Source organism: Falco biarmicus, chromosome 7 (genome assembly GCF_023638135.1).
Source record: "Falco biarmicus isolate bFalBia1 chromosome 7, bFalBia1.pri, whole genome shotgun sequence".
Lineage (NCBI taxonomy): Eukaryota > Metazoa > Chordata > Aves > Falconiformes > Falconidae > Falco > Falco biarmicus.
In genome coordinates, this window is record NC_079294.1 from 11,125,281 (window position 1) to 11,151,900 (window position 26,620).

At 47.7% G+C, this 26,620-nt stretch overlaps 1 protein-coding gene and 1 long non-coding RNA gene across 2 annotated transcripts; one reads left to right on the forward strand and one right to left on the reverse strand.

Moving 5' to 3' along the window:
• Positions 1-924: 924 nt before the first annotated feature.
• LOC130153253 (uncharacterized) lies at positions 925-8,127 on the reverse strand. Its single transcript, XR_008823291.1, has 2 exons — positions 7,562-8,127; positions 925-6,732 (listed from the first exon to the last, which is right to left on the reverse strand). It is a non-coding gene; the product is annotated as an uncharacterized LOC130153253 (long non-coding RNA).
• A 10,361-nt stretch (positions 8,128-18,488) lies between these two features.
• Positions 18,489-20,286, forward strand: NKX2-8 (NK2 homeobox 8). The gene is made up of 2 exons (XM_056345895.1): positions 18,489-18,654; positions 19,739-20,286. The coding sequence occupies exons 1-2, from the start codon at positions 18,489-18,491 to the stop codon at positions 20,284-20,286; spliced, it is 714 nt and encodes a 237-aa protein (XP_056201870.1).
• The last annotated feature ends 6,334 nt before the right edge of the window (positions 20,287-26,620 follow it).

The following is a 26,620-nucleotide window of genomic DNA, read 5'->3' on the forward strand; positions in this document are numbered from 1 at the left end:
GAATTTAGCCATTTACTGGGAGTTTCCAGATGTTTGGAAGCCCTGCACAACTCACATTAACAACACAGACCATGCATAGGGTATCTGGAGATGAAGTGCACCTCTGCTGCACCGTTGGCTTATGCTCATGTAGTAAGTCTGGCACATTCACAATGTGCTGAGCGTACTGTGTCACATATGCACCAGCTGCTCAGCCCTGGCAGTGTCAGACCCAGGAGCACCTGATGCACAGCACATGCATCCACGTGTTAGACCTGGATTCCCCCAGCAGGAGAGATCCGCCATCTGCAGGCAGTGAAAGCAGCAGATGTTTTGGGGGGCTGTCTTGGCCATGGGGAGCACTTCCAGCTTGTATTTGCTTGAGATCCCAAGCTGAACCACAGGTGATTGGTGGTACCAGCCAAAACTAGAGATTGTAAAGAGCTGAAGATATTGAAAATTTTTTTCACCTTTTCCTGTCATGGCAAAAAAACCCTAGAAATATCGAGAGAAAAATATTTTTTAAAATTAAGATCAGAATTATTTTATTTTGCCTCTTCAAGCACAGAAAGTAGATTATGTATAACTTAGAATTTTGAAACTCCTGCAGGATCAAGTTTTCAAAAAAATAAAAACTATACAATGTAAAACATCTTGGACCATGGAAAGAGTTATACTGCATATGAAAGCACATCAACACATTCTTTTTCTACTTTTCTATTGATGCACCTATACATTAAGAAAAATCTTGCACTGGAAAACAGAAGATTAAGCTTCCGCCTCTAACCCTTGTGAGCTTACAAATACTGTATTACAAAATATATGTAATATTATTAAGTCTTCTAATACCATTTTGGAGAACTGAAATGCAGCAAGGGTAGCATCAATTTAACTTTAAAGTTTAAAAAATCAATGCCTGTGTCAAAAAAAATCACTAAATGTCTGTTTTCTTTTTTTTTTTTTCATTGCCCATGTTCATTCAACAGCTCATGGGGAGAAAAATAAGAAACTATGAAGGTTTCCTCTGTAATGTTTTCTTCTTTTTCCCTATGAATCACAATGAGTCAGCTCACACACGTGCAGGTTGCATTCCACATTGCTTTCCCTCCCTGATGCCCAGAGTCCAATATCTCCTGCTTCTTCCCAGCCGCATTTCCTTCACACGTTCAGAGCAAGGTCCTCTCACTGGCAGTGGGCCTTTCTGCCCACGTGAGAAAGCACATGTCAGTTGGAGCTGGTATGCCAAAAGTCCTTCTTCAGCATATCTTTGTGCCTTTATTGACCTTCTTCACCCTCCAGGTGTTTTCCCCACTGGAATCAATGAGGGAGTTTTATGGCTTTAAACTGATTTCATTAGGGCATGAGGAGAACCAAGGAACCCTCCATTATTTTTCTACTGAGGCTTTCATATTTCATAGTTTGCTTATTTGTGCAGTACCTTTGGCTGGTTTTGGACATAGTAAGGTTTCAAACCAATGATCCATATCCACAACACAAATATTTCCCTCCTTATCTCTGTACCTGATGCTTCAGCTGATTTCTCTTTCAAAGGTCATGAATTACATTACAGAAATGAGGACAGACTGGCTACGCTGACTCCCTTGGTGCCAATCTGCTGGGATGAAAATCTTGGTTACAGAGAATGGGATGGCCGTTGAGTTGTAGAAATTCATCATCCCTTCGGCCTTTACTTTTGTGACCTTGAAAGGCCAAGAAGACACACTGTGGTCAACAACAGCAAGAATTCCTAGGCTTGCTAAAGTTCTTCCTTGGAAGCAAAATAGCTACAACATTTCTAAGTATTCCCAGATTTGCTTCAGAAAGTTGTTTGTGTTTTGATCATATACATGCTTTTTTTTGGCATGAAAAGCAACTTGAGGTAAACAGAAATCAAACAAGATAAATGCAGTCCAATTTATTTTAAAGTAGTGCTGATTCCATAGAAGCTATAACTGCAGTTAAGTTTTTAAAGAATTTTTGTTTTAGTTTAGTTTTATTTATTTTATTTTAATAGTGTTTGTTGGATTGTCATGATGAAATTAGACGAGGGTGAATCAGCTGAGGAAAAAATGCACCTTTTTTCACTCACCTGCAAAAGGGCTTTTCACCCCTCTGAAGCCTAATGAGCTGCACGCAGCCACTCAGCAAACAGTAGGTACTTTTCAATTACTAGTCATTTACTGGAGCAATTTCATTTTTTTTCCCAGAGAGAAAAGTCTAGAAAAGGTTGAGGGGTGTGTAAATTCAGCCTTTTCTGGGCTGTGAGACAAGGCTGGTGGCCTGGATGACTCATCTATGTAGCTTTGCTCATATGAGGACAAAAACCAAGTCAGATCCCTGCTCTGGTTCTGAAGCAGTTTATGGAACACTGGGATGACATGAGCTGCCTTGCCATTCAGCTAGAAGATAATTTCACACTACTTGATTGCCACCTCTAAACCCTTTGGGACAGAAGTTTCATCCATCACTGAATGAGGCTGGTTTTGACCCCTGTACATGCTCTTGAGCTCTCTGTTTATCCTGCGAATGACAGAGACCTCTCAGGTGCCAGGCATGGGCTTGGAAGCTTACTCGGAGTCACCCAGCCTGCCTCTATGTGGCCCCACATAGGGCTTGAGAGGGGACGGGGGCTCCAGGCTCACACGCTGGCATCATGGCGTGGAGAACGGTGATGGGGAGTTGGACAGCATGATGGGGACAGGTTAAAAAAAAAAAAAAAGACCATTCTCTTTGCCCTGGGAGGTTTCCTGTGGTTTGGGGATCCCGTGACCAGCGGAGAGGGGAGCGGAGCAGGTGGCACCCTCATGTGTGCAGGGCCCACACCACAGGGCTGGCTGCTGTGATTTCAGGCTGACGGGAGGCTGGGCAAGCCTTAAGCAATCCGTCTGAGTAGACTGAAAGGTCAGGCAAGCTACCTTAGAGTTGTTCATTTTGTTGAATGGCTGCAGTTTTAAGCAATGTTTCAAACCCAAGAAGATGTGGTCAGGCAAAGACAAACGCAGATTTCCATGATTTTTAAAACTGAAGGTAACTTGACTGTAGACAGCAGTTCTTTTGCAGAAACCTGTCAATATATGTATCGTGATATGGCCAATGATAATCAAAATACGAAATTCTGGGTGAAGCAACTGTAATTTTGATATGAGCAATCAGTGACTGGAGAATAACTATTTTCATTAGAGCAGAACAAAATTTGAAATTTCTGTTTCAAACTTTTAGGGGGAAATTCTTTTCCCTAAAAGAAAAAGAATTTTCCCTTCGCTCAGAATCAGAATAAAAAGTCAAAATTGTTCATGACATGAAATACCTCAAACAGACAACCACAGCAACCTTCAGTCTTTTTGCATTGAAACAGTTTAGTGTGTTTTGTTGTTTTGCTGAAGTAAAAATACCACAGCTGAAGTGCTTCAACTATATAGAAGCAAAGCACTTCAAGCTGATGAAATGAAATATTCTGATATTTTTCCACTGAGCAATTTAGGTAAAAAGTTAGAATCCTAGTGATTCTCCAGACAACAAAGAGCCAGCAGTGGGCTGCAGAAGGATGCAAGGAGGGAAAGCACATTGTGGAGCCAGAGAAATAAATGGAGTGGAAGGTCGACAAGAGCTTTTTGCTTGCCAGTCTTAAAGGACCTCGTGTGGGAAGGAAAGACATTTTAAAATAAACATTGCTAGGATTCCCTTTCTCTGTTGTTGTCTTTATGCTGCCATGAAATATTTCGGGTTGTTACAAAGAAAAAAATGCAGGAAGGGTGAAAACAGACTGTTTTCTTCATATGTCCAGGTCCCAGTGGCTTCCTTGTCCCATGTATGAACCTCTGACAGCTATGTGATTTTTAACCGTTTGTGCTGGTTGGCCTACCCTAAGGAAGGCAACATGATACCTAAGTACAGAACAGGTACAATGAAAACCTCGATGTGGGTGCACAAGCCCTCAATCTCTGAGCTCCTTATGACCCTGGTACAGGGGGTTAGTCAGTGTAATACCTGCTACTGGCTCCAGTGTTCACCGGGCCATTAATCCTCCACTCACTGGGAAAAGAACAGTTTCCATCAACTCATTTTACAGAAGAACTCAACACTGTGCTGTTTAGTTTTGAATGGCTGTCAGACTGCACTGAGGTCCCCTGTCCCACCTGCCGTGGGACCGAGTATCAGAGGATTGCCAGCGAGCTTCATTCCCTGAAGGGTTTAATGTTGCTGCTGCAGGTACAAGCCAGCAGGCTTAGCAAGGGTTGATATTTTTCCTCAAGACATGGCTTTAGAGGCCTTAAAATCACCTGTCAGCTCAGTTTGTCTTTCTGTCTTTCCAAACAGGATCAAACGGCCAAGTTGCAGAAAAACCTCAGCCAAGTTTTTCCTTCCCCAAACCACAGATTCCCATTAAAAATCACTCTCTCGTGGCATTTAGGGCTTAGCCAATATTTCTGATTCTCCACTACCTTTTCATTGGAGCCCACTGAACAACGTTTATTCTTCAAGGCTGAAATGTGATACTGTATTACTGTAAAAGATAGAAGTGCAGATTGTTTATTTAAACTACGGGCCTCACTTTGCCAATAAACATCAAAGTATGTTAAAGTAGATGCAAACATGATGCAGATGCCCTGGAAAGGCGTTTTATATTGTCAGAGCAAAGGATGAGGCCATTGCAGGGTTGGTGAGTCTCACAGGTTTACAGTAATTTGACTTTTTCCTTTAAAGCCCCAAGTCCTGACATCATATGAACATAAAAGAAAATCAGCTTTCAAATAAAGTTAATTTCTAGATTTTTTGTTTGCAGAACATCATTTCCCAAAAGGACCTTAGAAGCCACATTGTCTATCACAATATGATTATAGTTACCTCATGTTTAGGGGCAACATTATAGCATGTTTTTTTGTATTATACCTGAAAAAAACACCCACGTTGAAAATACTTGAAAATATTTCCTTACATAGTGACCTTAAACAAAGGTTACAGTGAGGGTAATACATTGTTTCTGATGTAAATATATAAATTTGAACAGTATAACTCCTCAAAGATACTGATGATGAACAGTAATTATAATGATTCTTTTTTAATAGGCTAAAAAATATCTCAGATTATGTCCCAGGCAAGAAGCTGGAGAGGAAGACAAGTTCAAACCTACAGACACAGAAACCATGCTGCTTACTTGCCGTTTACTGCTTTCCAGGAGAAAAGGGATTGTGAGTAATTTCGAAAGGCCAAAAAGATGGTAGGAAAAAAGTGGAAGTCCTGGCAGCATCCCGTCCGCTAGCTGAAGGGACATAACCTACTGCCAATACGCTCTGGAGGCAAACTCCTACAGGCTGTTGCCAAACTGTTTTTATGTTGTTATTCCCCATTTGATGCCCAAAATGCCAATACAAACTGCCTTTGCCAGCTCAAGTGTCATTATACCTTCTTAATGACAAATGTACCTCTAAACATCTCTGTAGGGATGGGCCAATGAGGCAGATTTTTCCATCAAAGTTTATGGAACTGAATTATTGAAGACTGAAGGAGCTGTAACCTGGCACCATGTGTCAGCTGTCACATGGGATAGTTAGATGTGACATGAAGGGAAGAAGAAGAAGAAGAAGAAGAAGAAGGAGAAGGAGAAGAAGAAGAGAAAATCTGAAAAGGGAGCAAGGTTTTTTTCTGAAATCTGAGGATGGAAACTCTGTTTAGAGCAATCCTTCCTCTAAGATGCTGTAGAGTCTAGATGCTGTGGTGCCTGATTCTCTTCTCTGTTATTCCCATTTTAGGATGCCATTTTCTGGCCAGACAAGCCTGACTTGGGCATCCAGCTGGGCTGGGAGTGGACAGTCCGTGCTGGAGTGCTGCTGGACACAGAGGAGCCAGCGTTAGCTCTTACCTTCCCTGCTGTTTCTTGGCATGCAGCCTGTTCCCATGACATTATCTGAAGCTGGTCATGGAGGTTTATGGTTTATTTTTATAGCAATGTTTTCAAGCAATTATCTTCCAACTTGTAGCTATAGACCTTTATACTCTCAATCTAGCAGAGGCTTGTTTCTGTAAATCCACTTGTTTAAGATTTCCCTCATGTGTGCACACTAAACACATTGTTAACCTTGACGAGCAGTTAAACACTTAACCAGCACTGCAAAATTTCAGCTCATTTTCAAGTGTTGTAAGCCTTCATCTCTCCTGTCTGTTCCATAAGCCTGGCATGGTAAGGCAATAAAGGAAGGACTGAAACAGCTAGAGCCAGCTACTTAACTGCTTTAAATCAGGGTAGCTCCGCAAAGTCAGTGGGGCTATGGAGGCAGACGCATGCTCTAGATCTGGCGTCGTGTAAAAAAAAATCTCAGCACTCACTGGCTTTCACCTACCTGCATTTTATTTCTTTCTTATTGTTTCTGCTGGGGGTGTGGGAGTGTGGTTTTTTTAAGACATTCAGTTTATTTAGAAGAGTACTGAGAGTTTATGAGTCAATATTGATTTTGGTGAGTTTGAGTTGGCATAGGCACCTTGCATAAATGCAATTACGTCATGCTAATAAAATATATTAGAGATCATGCTGGCCAGCAAGTGTTACTTCTTCACAATGGACTAAAACCCCAGGCTCTGATTCTATTGGCTACTATGTTTTATAGTTAGCGTAACTCAGATTATTAGTTATTCGAGATGCAGAAGAATAATCTGAAGATGCACGGAGCCAGGCCCCCCTTCACTGAATGTGGTACCCAAAATGTAACACATTCACATGCTAGTCATGGGCGAATTCCAGAGCCTGAGTTTCTGGATCTGGAAGACAAAAAGGGAAAATGTTGCTGTAGTGGTTACTGCACAAGTGAAAGACCAAACAAAGGATATGAGGATCAAAAATGAGGCAGGAAGAACAAAAACTTAAACACTCTGCATAGAAAGATTAATTATATAAAATAAAAGCTGGAAGAAATAAAAGAGCCAAACAAGACAGTCCAGGAAATTTCTAAAAATGTTGCTGTTGACACTAAAGAAAAACAGAGAATATTCTGCCTGCAGCTGCAATACAGCTGTCACATCCAAACAAATGAAAACCCTTTGAGGACCAAAAAAACCCAATAAACTGTAACACTGTTTAAGTGAAGCAGGATCTTTTCCCTGCATCCCAAGCCGAATATTTATTTGTGAAAAGGTAGCCTAGGAACACTCAAAGCACAAAATATCATTCTGGGTCCAGGGAAGCCTAAGATCTGATTTAGTGCATGTTAAACTGCATCTTCTTACTGTCTTGCTGCCACTGTACCAATGAGACTTCTGCCCTGTTTTTCCATCTCTGTTTCAAAACTCCTGATGGCAGATTCTGAGACTCCTGATTTTGGTGGCCTAAGCAATCAGACAGTGCACATATACGCTTTTAAACTGAGCACTGTAATACTTCCAAGCAGTCTGGCTTGTTTGCCGTGTGGCATTTGGGATGGTACTGTACAAAAAGAGCAGCTGGGACTCTGCATGCTGCTAGAAGTTTGCCCCGAGGAATCCCCCAGCCTCCCAATCCCATCTCAGTTGCACTTGGTTACCAAAGTTTTGCTTTCGTTATAAGGTGCTTATGCTGATTTACAAAGCTATTGAAAGGCAGAGCCCAAGTTACCTTCCTGAGTTAGTGACTCTTTACGCCGCTGGTCACAGGCGGAGGTCAACTGATACAGGTCTCTGTGCATCTTCAATTCTGAAATGTGTCACTTTGGGTGGTCGCTCTTTCAGCCATTGTGCACGTGGCCCCACTGCCTCCTGACAGTACTGGCACTGCTACCTTCCCTGCAGTTAAGGTCCAAATACAGTTGTGTGCATCGGCTGTTAGCTGGATGCAAATCATTGCAATTTCTGAAGGGCTGTTGCTAACACCATTTTTTCAGTTATTTCCTTGCAGTGTTTTGAGATGTGTCTGCAAGACAAGGAACTAAAAAGAGTGTTTTCTTTCCCCTCTTTGCCATTCTGTTTTTATTTTCTGTTTGCAAATGTAATTCCCCCTGTGGTGCAGCAGGATAGCATGCACAGTGTAGCTATGTGAGCACAGCTGAACTTTTTCCTACTCTACAGAAAACACTTATTAATGGACCAGAGCACAGAACAGCTTTACAAAGCACTTCTTTGATTAAATACATAAAATAAACCAGCTGCTGCTGCTGCTGTAAAGAAACATAAAATGTTTATCAAATTAAGTATGGATCATGCAATCTTATGTTGAGTGTTTAACTTTAAATGCCTAGTAAATCAATGCAACAGATCAGAATTCACAGAAGAAGTCATCCTTCTAAAGCCATTATTATTAATCATTACTCTAGGTTCTATAAATCTGTTTGATGTCAGGCATAATGCAGATAATTTATACGAGCTGGAATTTTAACTGTATTGTTAATCAATGGATGTTTTCACTGTCTGGATGAAGAAGAGGGAAAAAAATCATATTATTTAAAAAAAAAGGTTGGAATGTGTCTGCTCCAGAAATAGTAAAGTAGCTTTGTTTCACTGATGCAACAAATTCCATCATATGAAAACTATTATACAAAGGTTACTCATTATTAAAGGTATACCACAAAATGTCATGGTAATAGAGTGTTGTCATGGGATAAATATATCTCACTTTGAAATATTCTCCATAAATGCCTCAGTCACCACAACTTCCATTTAGCTGCAGAGGGCTGGCAGGAATGTTTTGTTTTAAAATTAATCATCCACTGTTCTTCCTTCCTGTCAGTAGGCTTAAGCACTGCAATATGAGGGAGAAAATCTTGGAACTGTTTTTTATATTAATCTAATGCCCAAGACTGGAGGCAGGAAGGGATATTCCCAAACTTGATCTGGGGAATATCATAACTTTTAGAATTTCAGTGAGAGCACTCACTTAGCTGCAGTACCCAAAGAGTAAACTGCTCTGACTAACACAACTGACCACTGGGTATTTAAAGTGGTTAGTATTTGCCCTGAAAAAAACTGAGAGATTAGCACAGACAAGATGGCTGGAGTTATTAATTCCAAGTATTTTAATTTAGGAAGGGTGTCAGCACCCAATCAATCAACAGAGAACTTCTAAGATGATTCAGCTGAGTTTAAAACTGTACGTATGGAGCTGACTACACAGTCCTAAAGAAAACAGCTGGTGGACAACCTTACTCTGGGATCAGCTTGGAAAGGAGGGCAGGGATGGGAAGGGCCAGCGGTCATTTATTCACTGGTAGTTACTGGGTGTTCTCCCAGCCCCTTGGCTTTCTGTCCTCCCTTTTTCATGGAGCCTGTGTGTTCAGGATTTGTCTGATGCCTCAGTGAGCTCCTTCTCTGACAAGCCTGCTCAGGGATGTGCTGGCTGGTTTTGTGGGATGAGAGGCAGACACAGACTGATGCTTCTGCATCCGCAGGGATTCAAACTGCTCTGCAGCACACACTGCCCCTGCCCACAGTAACCTCGAGGCGAGTACATGACTCTGAATCATCACACAAGTCCACTCAAAGTCAAAAACCTCCAAAAGTACGTCTGTGAGTATTCATAAACATTAACTTCTCACAAGGCAGCAGGTCATGCACTGAGCCGCTGGGCACGGGCACGAAGCTGTACTGGGAGAGGAGCGTGCCGACAAGTGGGACTGAAGTGGTGTGAAAGCAAATTGGATTTCCCTACGTTGTTAATTGCTGCCCGTCAGTAAAAATTACTCTTTCCTTTTTTAACAGTGTTACTGCCTGGCTGAAAACTTTATGAGAAATCGCTCCTGGATTTTTTATGAGAGCTTCAGCAGTCAGATGTTGGAAGCTGTTACTTAATATGATGTCACTGGGTCTGCAGGTGAGCAAAACCCTCAAACAACTTTTCGTTTGAAACGTTCTTGCAGCAGCTGTTTCCACACATGATTCATAACTTCTCTGCCTTAAGAACTGCGGCCATTTAAACAGCTTCAGTGAACAAAAGCACGGCACACACACAAGTCCAGAATGCAGCACAGAAGCTTTTGTGCAAAAAAAAACCCAACAATCTCATACAAATATTTATTTAGAATTTTTGACAGCATTTTATATGGTTAAGGCACTATATGGATACTCACCAGTCACACCACGTACAACCACAGCAGTTGTATGGGATGAGCTGATTTAATAGAATCTGACCCTATTTTATAGGCAAGGAAATGGATCAAAGAAGCAAAGCCATGTGGGGTGAGAGTGGCAGAACCAAAATTAGGTTTCACATCTTCCTCCATTCTCATCTGACACATGCTCCTTCAGATCACCTTGCCCTCTTATTAAAGTTGGACTGTGATAACTACTGCTCAAAAGAGCCTTTAAAAAATAACTTGGGGAGACACTTGCACTCTCACTATATGTAGAAGTAGCTGCATAGACTGATTTTCATCTGTTTCAAATAAATGACTAAATTTCTACATCTGACCCAAACTAGATCTGCCTCATTGGAATCCTTGTTGCCCTTTGGGGATTCAAAAGTACAATATGACAGCAGAATGAGGCCCGCTGACTTTACCAGACTCTGATCACAAGCTTAAAATAAGTCATATCTGAAAAGACACTTTCAGCTATTGTCTCACAATAAAATATTCCAGCTTGTGGTTGTTTGGGCATCTTTCAAAGCTTTGCTGCTTGGTTTTGATTATTAATGGCATTTAAGAAACTGCAGCAGGATGGAGGAATTACCACACATTCTCCAGGCTTCTTAATGCAACCTCTCATAGTAGAGTGTGTTCAGCACTTGATATTACTGTCAGAAAATGACTGCAAATAAGCTTTAAAATGGAAACTGTGAAGAGGGAAAAATGGAGGCAAAAAAGAGATAAATCATGAGAGAAGGGAAGAAAACCAGAAGAGAGATGTGGAGACAGACACTGAGGAAGAAAAAAACATGAATCACCTACTGTGAGTTTTAAGACCATTATTATTATTAATAATTAGCACTAAAAGTGCATGCATGCACTTCCATGTATAAAATATATGAAGTTAGATGTATGTAGTTTGCTGCTTCTCAGTTCGGAAGTTTGTTGTATGTGAAAATAAACAATAGCTCCTTGCTGCACAAACTTGGGCCAGCCCGCTTTACAACACGCATTTGCAGGAGCAGAAAAGCAGCTCATTATCGAGTCAGGGCAAAGCTGAAAAGTTCAGATGCAGATTTTCAGTTACGTTTGGAAATGGGAACATTTGGATCTGTGCTTTGGCTCATGTACAGTCAAACATAAAAGCCAGTTCTATTGCTCTGGACTGGAAGTGACTCTCCCCTGTGAACTCCTTGTTGTAACCCCTCGCACAGCCCGAGCCTGTCTGTCACTTACCGTGTGGCATGTCCCAGCCACCAGCTCTTCACCCAGCTGAATACTCTTGAAGTCAGCAGAGTTACAGCATTTTAAAGGTGGTTGTAGTCAACAGTGTGTAAATGAGAGAATTCAGCCCAAGAGCCACAAGAAACTATGGACTGCAGTTTTAAAATTCACTTTTTGTGCTCATGTCTTTCTACCTGCAGTACTGGGGCAAATCTTTCAGTTCTGGAAACAGCCATGAGACACCTTTTCCTTAACATTTGTAGTTGGGAGCTACACCTGCCTTTTTAGCCCAGTTTCTCAAAGTGCTTCAAGGGTCATGCAGTCTTTTTTCCTGCCTGCCATCTGCAAAAAAAAAAAAAAAAAAGCTTCAGCTAAATTTGATAAATGGTCAGAAGTTTCAAAACCAGTTACTATCACAGGAGGTTTGGGAAACCCAATGGCTTGAGAAAAAGCCAAACTTACTGTCTTACTAACAGGGAGCAGCTCCGCAGCAGCCTGCTCACCAGTCAGCATATGTAATGACCAGTCAGTCGGTGTGTACCTAAGCCAAAGCACTGCTGCCTCTTGGTGACTTGACATGTGACAGAGGAAGAAAATAATGCCTTATGAAAATAATAAAAGGACCTTGTAAAAGTCTTGCAACTTTGGCTGTCAGTTTTACTCTAGTAGAGATTATGCATCAGAATTCAATAGAATTTAACCAATAGAGAGTATTTATCAGTATTTAATGACTGCTTAAAAATGTAATTGATGTCTTATAGTGTGGGATGAAGAATTATACATTGAAATCAAATATATACCCTTGTGAGCTGTCCAGAGCACAAAATGCCTTTTGTCTTTATGAAGGTCTGTCGCAGGCACTGGCGCTGGTAAACAGAACAGCTTCCCTCAGGGGCACTCCTGTCCTCTATTGTAGTTTCTCAACAACTGCTTAAGAGCTTGACTTTTTTCTTACCCTTCACCCCATTTTTCTGGCACTATCCACTTCAGTTGCAGGGCCAGACTCTCAGTGGGCTTTAGGTACCTAATTCCCGCTGAAGTAAAGGATGGTTGGGTGCCTAAACACTAGGTGTATCTGGGGCAGCCCCTTTCAAGGTTGTCAGTGCTACTGGGCTCCAGATGTGCCACCTACACCTCAGAGCAGGCGCATCTTGCACAGATGTGTTATAACAGGCAGGGGAAGGGGCCCCACACTCCAGCTACAGCAGCTGAATCTGGGCCAGAGAGCATGTCCTGGCCTGGGCATGCTTTGCTCCTTGGCTAGAACTTGCTCCTGCCCCTCTGTACACCCCATGCAGGCTGAGAGCGTGGGATGAAAACGGGGCAAGGAAAGTGGTAGGTACAGAGATGTACTCCACAAGGACTGCTGCAGTTTCATGACCCAGGTAAGCCCAGTGGCCCTTCCCCACTTGCCCAAGGGTGTGTGCTGACAGAGAAGCAAAAGCCCCATCCCCTCAGCCTTTCCAGAGGGCTGAGCTCCAAGGAGCCCAAGGGAAGGAAAGAAAGCCCAGGCAGCTGGGCAGCCCTGCTCATGTCCACACCATTTCGGCTCTGCACAAGCTCATCTCAAACCAACTTAGAGAGCAGGGAGGGCTTGTCCCTTGCTGCTTTTCTTGCAGTCAATTTGCAAAATAATTCCTCCAGGATGATCACACAGAGCAAATGAAAAGCTCAATCCTGAATCCTCCACTGTTGTGGGTAATCCCTGTTTCAAGAAGTAAAGTCTCTTGTTTAAATGCAGAATAGAAAATTGAGGGTTTCAGAGAAAGTTTAAGCTTTAGATATCATGCTTTGCACGTATCAGAATTAATAATTATTATTTATTTTAATTAATGAGCTCTGTAAAACCAAAAGAAGGCTGATAACAGAGGGGGTCATGATTTGGGTGGGATGGAAGTTAGCACACCAGAGAATAAGAATCTTCAAAACTGGCCATGAAAGAAAGAAGTTTAGTTTAAGTTTGTTGAAGTTCCTAATAGGTTAAAGTCAATGTATGTATGTACTTACATTAGCGACTAGTCACAAAAAGAAGAAAGAAAGGAGCTGCAGAAAAAGATGTAGATTGTTAGGGAGTATTAGGAGGTGGGAAAAGCATATTACATTATTCTACGGAGAAAGAGAGACAAATACAACATACAGAAATATCTTGAAACCAATTCTTCCTATAGAGAATATTCCACACCTTCCACAATATTGTCTTAATTAGAAAATGTACTGTAATGAACATCAGTTGCAAAGCAAAGAGACAAAGAGGAGCTTATAGTAAAATTCGAAGTCCAAAGCTGGTTAGTTGCTCAGAGGGAAAGATACTACTTTCAAGAGTTGATGAAGGAAAAAGGTGTAACATTATGGAAATGTGCATTACTGGAAAAATGAAGTAAGGGGTTATTTGTTTTTATAGAGAGGTGGGATCTTGCCTGTTTTAAGATCAATTCTAAAATTCACATCGAATCTTGTAAGGTCAGGTTTTCTTTTCAGTAAAGTCAATATACTGAGTTTAATTCTCTTGCAGATATGTTCTTCTACAGGTTAAATTGTTAAAATCCAGAGAAAGTTAAACCCAGAGAATGTTAAAATCTAGAGAAAGGAAGCTCTCAGTCAGCAGGGGTTCATTTGCCAGCTCTGGGACGGGCTTTTTTGTGATGTTTGCCAAGTCACTCATTTTCTGTGCCTCAGTTCCCAGCCGATAAGGGACCCCTAGGTGCGAGCCTGGCGAGGTGTGTTGGCTGGGTGGCTTTTATCCCAGGGATGTAACCTCACACCGCAAACGCGCTCCCCTGCAGCCCCGCCGGGAAGCCCCCGGCAAGAGGGCGGTGGGGGCTCAGGCTGCTCCATCTCCTCCGCAAAGCCAGGGCTGCATCAGCCGGAGCCAGCCGGCCGCTTCTGTCCATGTAAATCTTTTCGGTTGTTTTTGGTTGTGGGGTATTTTTTTCCCACCTCTCCGTCTGTCTCGAGGTGTAGACACAATCAACTGTTTCAGGCATATGCTCGATTTCTGCATCCCACATACACCGATTTGGTCAATCTGCTTTGCAATCCTCCACTGAATAAATGAACCCATTCAAAAAAACCCAAAAAAACAAAAAAAACCAAAAAACGTGGGGGGGAGAAGAGAGAGAGTGGAAAAGCCGCTATTTTCTCAGGTGGTCGGAGGTGTTTTTAACAGCGGGGGCCGGTGAGGAGGAGAGCCGAGCAAGAGCTCGCCGGGAGCCCCGACGGGACGGGGCTATCCCAAAACGGCCGGGCCACATTTCGGGCTGGAAGCCCCGCCGTCTCCCTCAAAGACCCCGGTTTGCCGGGGGGCGAGCAGCCCGGTCCGCGCCGCAGCGTTACTTCCGCAGGTGGGGGAGTGGCCGCGGCCGCGCATCCCCACGGAGGGCCACGGCCACCGCGCCCCCACTGGGCTTGGCCCTGGCCTCTGTGGGGACGTGGCCCGTTTCCTCGGCTCCTCGTTTTCCTGCCCCGGTTTCCCCGGCTCCTCGTTTTCCTGCCGTTTCACATCAGCCGCCACCAAGCACGGCCGTCGGCGAGCGGGCTGAAAAGCGTGCTGCGAACAACGTGGAATTAAACCAAATTTTTACATTTAAATATTTTTTCTTTACCCCCTTGGAAGCGAGAAACCTCATTTAAACGCGCGGGGGACCCGAAGCGGCTCTGTGGATTTAGCTGGAGGGACAGCGCGGCAGGCCACACGCAGCCGTTCCCTTCGGGCCCAAGGAGAGGGCCACGGCCTCACCCCGTGAGCCCACGGAGACGGGCTGGCCGTGGGTGGGGTGTCACCTGCCACAGGATGGCCCTGCGGTCCCCACCGCCTCTGCCTGGGGGAGCACACGCGTGGGCGCTGCAGCGTACGTGCAGCATCCCCGAAGAAACGTCTGCCCCGTCCCCGCGGGTGCCGTCGGGGGAAGAGGCGGCTCTCGGTGGCACCCCGGGGTTACCAGAGGTGCGGCGGCACGGCGGGGCGGCCTGTGCGGGGGGGTGAACTGCAAACCCACCCCTCGGTCAAAGGATGCCGTCCCCCGGACGGCTGGTGCGGGGTGCCGTGGGTGAAATCTGGCCGGCAAACCCCGAAATAAGGCCGGGCAGCCAGAGCTGAAAAGTATCCAAGTCGGTCCCAAGCAAAACAAAAGATGAAACATTTCAGGTTATTACGTTCTCCCTTTGAAGCGAACTATTTCCCGCAGATAACAATGCGTAGGTATATTTAGACAGCTCGGCTCGTCCAAGGAGAATGCGTCTTGCGCTATTTGAGAAAAACTCTAAGAGTAAGTGCAAATATTTGATGCTGAAGAGCTCTTAAGGCTTGAAGAGTACCATTTACTTATTTCTACACATCAGTGTGGGCTTAGGATGTTAAATAGATTAAAAGGCTAAGAGAGGTCACTGAAGTAGACCCTCTTTCTTTCACCCTGACTTTTTTTCCTTGCAAAGTTTTTGCACTTTCTTCGGAGTGTCCTTGGCAAACTCCTCTGAAGAGCCACCTCGGGTACTGTAGAAGTTTGGCTCTCTGAACCCCGGCCCCCGCCCCTCCCCTGGCCGCCCCCCTGAAACTCCGCTCCGGCCCAGGCATTCAGCAAATATTTGCCCGCGGGGTCAAGATATTAATAAGCACTTTTCGGTCCCGTTCATCCGCGGGGCCTCCGGGAGCGCGGGGCCGCAGCGGCGGGGCCGGCCGGGCTGGGGCCGGTGAGCGCGGCCGTACCTGGCGGGGCGGGGGGGGCCGGGCCGGCGCCCACCTCCCCCCGGCTGCCCCGGCGGTGACACGGGCAACTGGGGGCGGGGGGGGGGGCACACACCCCAGGGCGACCGCGGGAGGAGCCGCTCCGCCGTGGACGGCCACGTCGTTTCAATTTAATCTCATTTAAAAAGACATAACTAATAAATTTGTATGGACGGGGCTGCCGGAGACGTAAAGCAGAGTCGATAGTGGTTCAATCCCATTGAACCCTATTGAAAACCATGACAACAAGGAACAAGCTCCGATTTATCCCGGAGAGTTAAAGCACATTGTGGGAAGGCGTCAATCACCTATTATTCCAGATCTGAACAAATGCAAAATCTTGACTGGAACAAATGCTTCCAACAGGTCCGGGACATAGGGCTACATTTCCCTTTTGTTCACGGCCTAGCAGTTGGCATGTATTTGTGCTCCCCTCGCTCCGACCACCCAGGACGGCTGGGAGGCTGTGCTTGGAGCGGGGAAGATAACTACTGTCACCAGGCACGCTTGATAGGTGGCTGCAGTAATCACGGCCTGGGAATCGTTTATATGGAGCCTGTCCAGTCCCGAAGAAATATGCGGGAAGTTGGCCAAATGGTGCCTTGTGCCCCGTTCATCTCGCCCACAAATCTCGCCGGTATAAATCTCGCCTCTCCCTTGTCGTTATTGCTCTATTGACATTTTCCCCGTTAAGTGTAACTGCTTCCAGAAGCGGCACTCGGAGCGGGGCGGGGGGGGGGGGGGGGGGGAGGGGAGCGGGGCTGGAGAAATATAATCTATACACAATAGCTTATAGATGTCTGTTTGGACAGGGAAATTTGAACCAACAAAGCGGCCGGCTAGAAGAGTATCCCCGTGTGTATCCGGGTTTCTGTTTCCCGGCGCCCAGCGCACCATCCCAGCGTTGCACGCCGTTTGCCCGACGGGGCTGTGCCGTGAGCGCTCCGGCCGGCGTTCAAAGGGAAGCGGATCTGCTGGGGAGAGGCTGGGTGTCTCCCTCCCTCCAGGCTTTCCTCCAGCCAGCCAGGCTCGCCTCCCACTGGTTTCCTAGACGGGGCCCGTGTCCCTCCCGCGAACCGGGCGGGAAGCGCCGGGGCCGGGCGCTGCGCCGTGCGGCTGCGGAGCGCGTCCGCCTCCGCGGCCCCCACGGCCGCCCCCAGACTGCGCGACCCGCGGGAAGCGCGCCCACCGGCCACCCCTGCCGCTGAGGGTTTGCATTTGAACAGCTCATGCTTGCTTCTTCATCGCTTTTTTTTTTTTTAATAAGTCCTCGGAGGCCATCGAGGCTGGGCAAAGCCTCGCGGGGGCGGACGGACGAGGGGCAGGGCTGCGCGGAGGCGCTTGTCCCGCGGAGGGAACCTGCCCGGGCCGTGCCCGGCCGCTGCCTGCACCCCTCCCCCGGGGGGCCGGGGTTCCGGGCCCCTTCGCTGCCGCTGTCGGCGGATGAAGCGGCGCTCGGCGGGGCCGGGAGACGCGAGGGTAAACAAACGCGCCGCGTTTGATCTTTTCTCCCTCTCCCAGCTGGAATCGTTTCAGTCACTCACACGTAGCGCCCGAGGGGGATATTCCTTGGGTTAGTACAACGCAAAACGGTCCTAAAAAGAATCTCCCGCATTCCTCCTGCCGGCTTCTGCTTATGGACCGAGTGTGTCGGGCTTCCCGCCTTGCCCCAGTCAGGCTCACGCCCTGAGCCTGCCCGAGAGAAAGGAGCCCCTTCCATCCACCGTGCCCAGGAGAGACAAAAAAACAACCCACCCCAAACCCCGAGACGCCATGCCCTCAACGCACCCACCCGCCAGCCGAGAGCTCAGCCGAGGTGTGAAAAGTCCCCGGTTGCGGGTAGGCAGCCTGCCAATGACAGGCGGGAGAATGGGAGGTAGCACGACAAACAGCCCTGGGAAATAAAACAAATAACGACTTAAATTCCTCCCAGGTTTAAAGAGAGAAGGGAGAAGGGGGGAAATAAAGAGGGAGAAGCGGGGAGGGGGCTCTCGGCAGGCTCTGCGGATGTCCTGGGAGGATTCACTTTGTCTGCGGATAGAAGGGACGCTGGTGGCTTTGGTGGCGGATGGAGGGGGGTGGTTGTTGGTCATCCACATGCCACCCAAGATGTTATTCACTGCTAACAATTACCATTATCTGTCCCCACTTTTGGCTAATCAGACAGAATATGTAATGATGAAGCCTGTTTCCTGCTGTCTTTGGGAGGTAACGGGTTATTCTCTCATGGGGGTGGCGGGAGGGGGGGCTACACCTACTCCCATTAGGGCTTTAGCACTTGACTAATTCAGGTACTTAGCATCCTATAGACAGGGACGGTTTGAAAGCAGGCAGTGTTTGCAGCGGGGAGGACTGTTTATATAAACAGGACACCTCTGTAAACGACACTAATATTTGGGGTTAGGTGGCGATGGAAGGGAAGGTCCTCTTGAGCCGGGAGATTCCCCAGTAACCGGGCGCAATTCTTTCCTCGCAGCTTTTAAGGGAGAGGGTTCGGGGCTTTGGGACGGTATTTTTTTGGGGGGGTGTGCGCACAACCTACCATGGCCACATCTGGCAGGATCAGTTTTACAGTGAGGAGCATTTTGGATTTACCAGAGCAGGATGCTATTAGCGTAAAGCAAGCCTCTGACCATCACCACTCAGCGGAGAACTACAGCGGCTCGCCGTACCGAGGGTGGATAGAAACAGACAGAAATCACTATCCCTGTGAGTATGAAGCGGACAGGAATTCGCCATCTCCACACAGCTATCTTTTATTTGTTTCCCCTCTTCCTTTGGGGAAGATGCGAAGAAGCGAATCGCCAGCGTGTGTAGCCTACAGGATCGGGGGAATCCAGGCTGGGAATCTTATAGAATATTACTGCATTGCAACAATGAAACAGCAGGAACATCCTGGCCACGAGCTTAAGAGAGAAAAGGTTATTTTTTTTTTTCCGTAGGTCTGTGCATATTCCCAGCTATGGCAGGAAGCAAAACCTCAGGCTGTGTCCGCCCGTCTCTTTGCGCTTATCGTTTAAGCTCGCTTCCCGGAATCTTTTTTTTTTTTTAATTATTATTATTATTTGTTTGGCTATGTTTTCTTTCCCCCCCTCCCCCCTCCCGTTTCACTGTTGCAAGCAACCCTGCCCTTTTGTGCCGGCGCGGTTTCAGGTCAGCCCAGGCACCGCAGCGGCGAGCCAAGGCGCAGCCCGTGCCTCGCCTCCCGGCGCTACCGCGGCGCCTGGACCCACGCGTCTGCCACCGCGGAGAGCGGCTCCGGCTCCAAACCCAGCTGTGCAGCACCTTGTCCTGCCTCACACACCTAAACTGTGCCGCAGATACACAGCGTGTAGCGTCCCTGTGTGTGCGCAGGGGCAGAGCGTCCTTTGGAAGGATGCGGGAGCCCCATGGGGATGAGTTAATATTAAGGCGATCGAGCGGCCGGAGGAAAGCAGTAATGAAAGGACCGGGCAGCCCGATATGACGTTTTGTCACCGGGCGAGCACAAGCGCTACCCGCCCGCAAGCCCCCGGCCTGCGCGTGGCGAAGCCACCGTGCCCGTGAGGGGACGGGCAGCGGGCGCCGCTGCCCCGCGGGGGACCGCACGCTCCGGCCCATGGGTGCTGTTCAGTGCATTCGGGGGGTGAGCTCACGGCTCTTGTTGACTGTTGGGATTATTCCCGCCCGGCAAACAGCCGGGGCTCTCCCTGCGGACGGCGTTTCGGCTCTCGACGGCCCGCCGCCGCCTCGGTGCCTGCGCCGCGCCCCGGCCCCTGCCGCCCCCTCTCTCTAACCCCCTCGCTGTCCCCAGCTTCCGACGAGAGCGGTCCGGAGCTGAGCTTGCCCGACTCCACCCAAAGGTCGCTCCCCGCCCGCGGCTCGGAGGCCGAGGAGAAGAAGAAGAAGCGGCGGGTGCTCTTCTCCAAGGCGCAGACGCTGGAGCTGGAGCGGCGGTTCCGGCAGCAGCGGTACCTCTCGGCGCCGGAGCGGGAGCAGCTGGCGCGGCTGCTCAGCCTCACCCCCACCCAGGTGAAGATCTGGTTCCAAAACCACCGCTACAAGATGAAGCGGGCGAGGAGCGAGGGCCCCGGCAGCACCCCGCCGCGCCCGCCCGCCCTGCTGCGCCGGGTGGTGGTGCCGGTGCTGGTGCGGGACGGGGAGCCCTGCCGTGGCTGCCCCGCCAGCCCCCCGCCGCCCGCCGCCCCCCCCAAGCTGGGCTGCGCCCTGGCGGGCTGCAGCGCCCAGGCCGCCCTCGCCCTGCAGGGCTACCGCGCCTGCCCGCCCGCCTCCGCCGCCCTCGGCGTCTTCCCCGCTTACCAGCACTTAGCGCACCCCGCCGTCGTCTCCTGGGGGTGGTGACAGCGGCGCTTCGCCCTGCGGGGCCGGACTCACCCCACGGGCGCGGGGACGCCCGCCCCAGCCGCGGCTCGTACCGCGGGGAGGGCACCGGGGCGCGCCGGGGCACGGCGGCGGCCGGGCGGGGCGGGCCGGGCAGCGGGCAGGCGCGGGGGGCGGCGGGCAGGAGGGGGCTGACCCGAGCCGCCCTCCCCTCCGCCGGGCTCGGCCGAGGGCGCCGAGGCCGGGCCCGGCTCCAACGTCGTAAAACCTCCGCTCCTCCTGCTCCTTCTCGAGAGATCCCTTGTTAAAAAACCCACAAAAACCATTAATCCTAGCCACCCCATTTATTTTGAAGTAGCTAATTCTTCCGGTGACTAATAAAATGATTTTTGGCAAATAAATTTTTCCCGGCGGAAGAGTGTATTTTTGACGACTGGGGCTTTTTCCTGGGATTGCCTCCCGTGCCATAAAGCTTAAACACTTGCCTCGATCGCGCCGGCGGCATTTCACTTCCAAGTTCGTTTATTTTACCCACGTGCGCCGGTAAACGGCGAATAAAGTTTGCTGCGAGCATCTCCCGGTGAGCCTGGTGGTACGTTTGACGGGAGGCGGGAGCCCGAGGCCCCCCGCCCCCGGAGGCTCCCCGGCTTTGCGGCGATGCCCGCGCCGGCCGGGACCCCGGCGGCTTCCCCGGGTCCCCCCGGTCCCGCAGCGCCGGGCAGGGCCGCCGGGCAGGGCCGCCGGGCCGTCCCGTCTTTTCTGGAGCCGCTGAGGCAGCGCCCCGAGTTAAGCCAGCCTTCCCCTTGGTCTGTGCCTGCTCCGAAGGTGGGCTAGGGAAGGGTAGCCAAGAGGATGTAGTGATGCCTTTGAACGCCTAGGGAATGATGTTCTGAACCGCTGTGATGAACTGTCGATTTTATTAATTTGCGAGTAAAAATATATCATTGTCCTGGTAACCGCCAATGGGGACACTCCCACCCCCTTCCCCCGCGAAAAATAACCCCCAAAAACAACAATAACAAAACCGAACCAACCCTAGCTCTATGAAATGTAGACTACACCGGTTGCCTCCCTTCCGACGGGAGCCGCGGATCAGGAACGCGGAGGGAATATCTGGGGGCGGAGACACCCCGGGGACAGATGCATTTAGCCTGCCCGCCGAGGAACGGCTGTCGGGCGAAAGGGACCCGCAGAAGATGTTTGGGGTCTTTTTTTTTTTATTCCCCGGAAGGAGGCTACTTCGGACCAGCTGTGCCCCTGGGATGTGTGGTGCTGTCTAGACATCCCGGGGAAGCCCCGGGGAGCGGGACCGCGATGGCAGCACGGCCCCGCTGCCCCCCAGCCCTGCTGCCCCTCCACCGGGGTGGGGCGGCCGCCGTGAGCAGGATGAGGCCCGGGCAGGGCAGGGCGGGTCGGATGGAGAGACGCCGGTCCTCCCACCTGCATCCTCTTCCCTGCTTGGGTAGGGGGCCATGTGCCAAGGGGGCCATGCAGGGTGGACCAGGCTTCTGGGATGTGCGGGAAGGACCCAGGGAAAAATACAGCCTCTGTGTCACCTGGGTTTTTTTTCCCTGTTGTTGTATCCCCCTCCCCCCCCCCCCCCCCTTTATTTTTCCTCCTGCCATCCGAAATCTTTTTTTTTTCTTTTTTTTCTTCTCTCTCTCTCTCTCTTTTTTTTTTCCGTCTCAGCTGCTGGCCACCTTGTCTCCCATATGGATGGGGTTATCTTAGAAGAATCTCCCAGAGAATCGCTCCTTAAACCTCCTTTTGTCTTGGGGGCTGAAAAGAGCATTGTTGTGCATGAAAAGGACCTAGACAAAATCCGCACTGTTTCAATTCAGGACTGTTTAATCAGTCCCTAGTGACAATTTTATGGGTTTTAGGCGGTACAATAGTACCTTTTAAAACCTTGTGGCCTTCATGAAAACAAAGGGCTTGAATTTTATGGGCTTACAACTCCAATTAGAACAGTGCCAATGTGTATAGGAGATTATCAAATTTGTATCATAAAACCCCTTTATAATAAATGATCGGTGGAAGCTGGGGAGGGGCTGAGGGAGAAGGGACCCGGGCTTCGAGCAATGGACTTTGTCGCATATAGTTTTAAAAGTGCACATGCTGCTCTCCATTTTAACTCTTTGGGACCCAGCTATGCAGCAGGCTCAGCAGTGGAAATTGTGTGACATAGTCATTAGAAATGGAAACAAAGACAAGAGGAGAAGACCCCTCCTCAGCCCAAATCTACCCTCCGGCAGCTTGCCGAGGGTTTGGAAGCATCCCACCCGGAAGGCTCCCTCCCTGGTTCCTTGGTTATCTGGGCTGTTCTCCTGTCCTGGAGCCCACACATGGCCATAGGAAGGATCTGTAAAATAGGAGGTCTTCATTACATTATTGCTTTTATCTGCTATTGTTTGTACAGGCCATGACAGAGGATGCTAGGGTGTCCCTTCCCTTCCCAGTCCCAGGCTGCAGGGATTTCCTCTCCTCACCGACTGCAATGTCCCCCGGTGCAGGTTTCTTGATGCAAAATGTGCGGTTTATGAGCGTTGCCTTTTACCAAACCCAGGGAATAGGAAAGGTGCCATTCTTGGGCACCAGCAAAGGCTGAAGCAGTGCCCTTGCAGGCTGAGGGGAAGCCACCACAACAGTGGTGCAGGATGGGTGACAGAGTCAGGTTCAAGTACTGAGCAAAGCAGTCCCCTTCATTTGATACATCCAAGTAGAAAGAAAAATGTATTAACTAACGAGTCAATTCAATAAGCTATGGAGATTTCCAGCAAAGTCTTGTGAAGAAGATAGGGTGGGACCGAAAATATTATTTTTCCCGGCAGAAACGAATCAATCCATCTAAACTTTAAGTGTATTTAGCAAGGAAAATTGATTTGTTAACCTTACCAGTGGTTAAGCTGCATCTAGGAGATACATCTTAACAAATGTCATTGATAATGGCTTTGAGGCAAAAACTTACTGCTTTTCAGTGTATTTTCTGTTACTTTGGCTTGGTTTTTAATAAGGCACAAAATCACCCCCATTGGTTTGGGTTTTTTTCCCTCCTACTCAAAGGGGTGAATGCACACACAATCTCTGCCTTTTCTCCCTTTCTTTTGCCCCACCAGGTCTCGCTGTTACTTTCACCCTGCAAACAGGCCTGTGATTTCACTGAAGCTAATGAATAAACATGCCATGATCAAGACCTAAATGCCATCTTCAGCTAATGAAAAGCATTGCTAACATCTTCAAACATCTTCCCCGGTGCTTTATTCTTAGTCAGTAAATAAACTATTGACTTTGCAAAGGCCCAGCCCTGTTTCAGTTGGGAGCCCCTGGGCACATGTTTGTTAACTCAGAACTAAGGCATTACAACAAATCACTAGGCTGCCTCCAAAAAGTGGGCAACAGTTCTGAAAAGGCATATCATCGAGCTTCTTAGCAATAATTTATGAATGAGTTGAGTGTGCCCCTGCCAATGCATGCCCATCATTAGTCTTTGGGTACACAGCATGCATTTTAAAAATTGAAGCAGATGAAAAACATCACCTCCCAAGCAGAACTCAGCCACGAATCAAAATAAATTCTCTTATCACTGACTTAGAAAAGGCTCCTGGCAGCCTTGCGGTATGTGTGTCTGGGTTAATAACCCATCTGGACTCTGCTGTTAACTAAGTGTGAGTTAGGTCTGTGGAAACTTTTCGGGTTTTTCAGCCCCTCCTACTTCGTAGCACTGTGTAGGAGTAAGCCTTCCAGCCCTGGTGGAGCTCAGCTGATGCTGGAGAGGGGCAGTGAGCTCACTTTCAGAAACCAGGGGTGCCCAGCACTACCTGTGGAGGAGCACAGGCTTGGCTCTCCCTGCACTCAGTGCCCTTTGCAAGCCAAAGGTCACTGATGAAGGTGGTGTCTTCCTGGACTCAAACACTTGATAACTGCCGCTTCTTGAAAAGATGGGAACAGCAGGGATACACGGAATGGGAGTTTCTGAGCCTTACGAATGGCACTCAGCTCTTTCATCAAAAGCCTAGATAGCACATTTTCCTTTTCCTCAGCTGGTGCTTCCAGCCCTTGAGCACTGGTCCAGTCCCATGCATATTTGCCATCAGGTAGTGCACTCTTTCCATAATTCCTGCCATGACCAAGGAATTGCAAAGCAAAGACTCCACTCCATCTACTTGACATTAAAAAAAAATCAGACAGTCAAGTGCCACGCAATGACAGAAGGACCCCAGGTACCTCACGTAACTTCTAGGAGGCTTCTAACTCCTCTAAGTTAAAAGAGAACTTCCTGTGGGAAAGCCGGCAGTGGATGCAGAGTTGCCCATGTCAGAGAAGTTGCTTTGTGCTCCTCAAGCATAAAGCTCTGCTCAAGTATCACACAGGAGTAGAGTAGCTCAGATCAGCAGTAACTAACATCATTAATATGATAAAAAAATCACTTACACATCTAAAGGATTTAACAGGGATAAGAGATCCCTGCCTGCCACTAAGCACAGATTACTGAGCTATGAGATCAGGATTACTTTTCATCATATTCAGGCTTACAATTGCATTCTAAACAGTGAAGGCAACCAGCTCCACAGACTGAGGATGCTGGCAGTCGTACCAGTTTTCATCCTGTTTTCTCCAGTCCTCTTGTATTTAAAAGAGGTCATTAAGTGTATTGGAAATGTACCCTCCAAAGATAGGTCTCCCAAGCAAAAACTGGGACACCTCTCTCCAGAACAGAGCTATACTTTTCTTTATATTCAGGACCAATATGGAGAATGAGTCCATTTCAGACACCCACGGGCCTCAGACTATCTTCCTGAACAAAAGGAGATCAAATCATTTAGAGACAATGTCATGTCAGTTTCTTCTTCACAAGCCTTTGTTCCATCTAATGCTTAAACTTGGGAGTTAGATATCCTCTTCAGAATCTGGCAGAATTTGGCTATGGATGAGGGATAATTTAAAAGAGAAAAGGAACAGAGAGAAACAACAAGAAGATGCAGACAAACCAGCAGCAACAATGAAAAGCATAAATCTCCTCATCAGGTCTGGAGCATGGAGGGTGCCTTTCCATGGGGCTGTCCATTCTGCCTTCAAGCAGTCAGCCAGATTCCTCCATGGCATCTGACATGCAGGACAGTCCTGCTCACTACTTCATAGTGTCCCTAAGGACAACAATGATTTCTTGACATTCCCAACAGCCACAGTATTTTGCTTTGCAATATTTGTTGGCAGGAAATATCAGACTTTGTATGCTGGGAATGCAGTTTTCTTCTTGCCTCCTTATTTTCCTGTTGTGGGTGGGTGGGAGATTTGGTGCTAAGTTAATGACGTTATGATGTTGAACACTAATCATGATTTTACTAAATCATAAATATAGCCACTTAAATTATATAGAAAATACTGATCTGGAGAGAAAGAAAAAAATTGTTATTTTTATAAAATTGATTGATTTCTGTATATAGTCAAATTTTAGGATACTGTTGCTATGTTGGAGTGTTTCCATGTCTTACCCCATATGCATTACATGTATTTCAGTAAATCATGTCTTTCTTTAGCTTTGATAAAAGGGCAATTGAGAAGAAAATGTGCTACTGCTACTTCTCCATATATGAATACTATGGAAAATGACTGAAGATCACAGCCATCTGTTGTATTTTTGCTTAGACATGTGACTGTGTAAACTGTTTTCTTCATAAAACCTGTATAAAGCCTTTTACTTCTTTTTTCTACTACTGTTGTCTTTCTGTAGCCATTCGTCAAGGTTTGTATCCCGCCTTGGATATCCTCTACACCTACCCCATATGCTCATGACTTTCCAAAACTGCCAGGCAAAGTAAACTTCCCTGAAAAGGCTGCAGCCCAGTATGGAAAGGTGCCCAGTAGCTAGTGCAGTGCTTTTCTGGAAGCTGTTGATTTGCGTCTTTCTGTTGTTTGTGTGCATTCACGTAGAGCTCCTAATTGGACACATCTGCTCTCTGCGAAATAAAGTATCATCTGTGATGATTGCTTTGCCATCACACTTCAGAAAATGCATCTGCTGCTGCTAGCTGGGTACTGGCTGGGGGCTCCTCCCAATCTCTTCCATTTCCCAGTTGCTTTCTGAGAGCACCGTATTACCAAATGTCCTTCTGCGCTGTTTGCACATACAGTTACAAGGCGGACGTAACCGCTCCTACTTAGGTCTTCCCTTGACTCTTTCCTTTTACCTCTGCTACATTGGCCTCAGGATGCCACACCAATGCTGTTGTCTGTGTCTTCAGCACTGAAGTTCTGCCTTCATCACCACAAGTATTTCCCCTGTGCCTGGTTTACCTGCCTTCTACTGAAGGTTGAGCTTGTGTTAATATTCTTCCCTTTCTCATTTTTTCTTTTT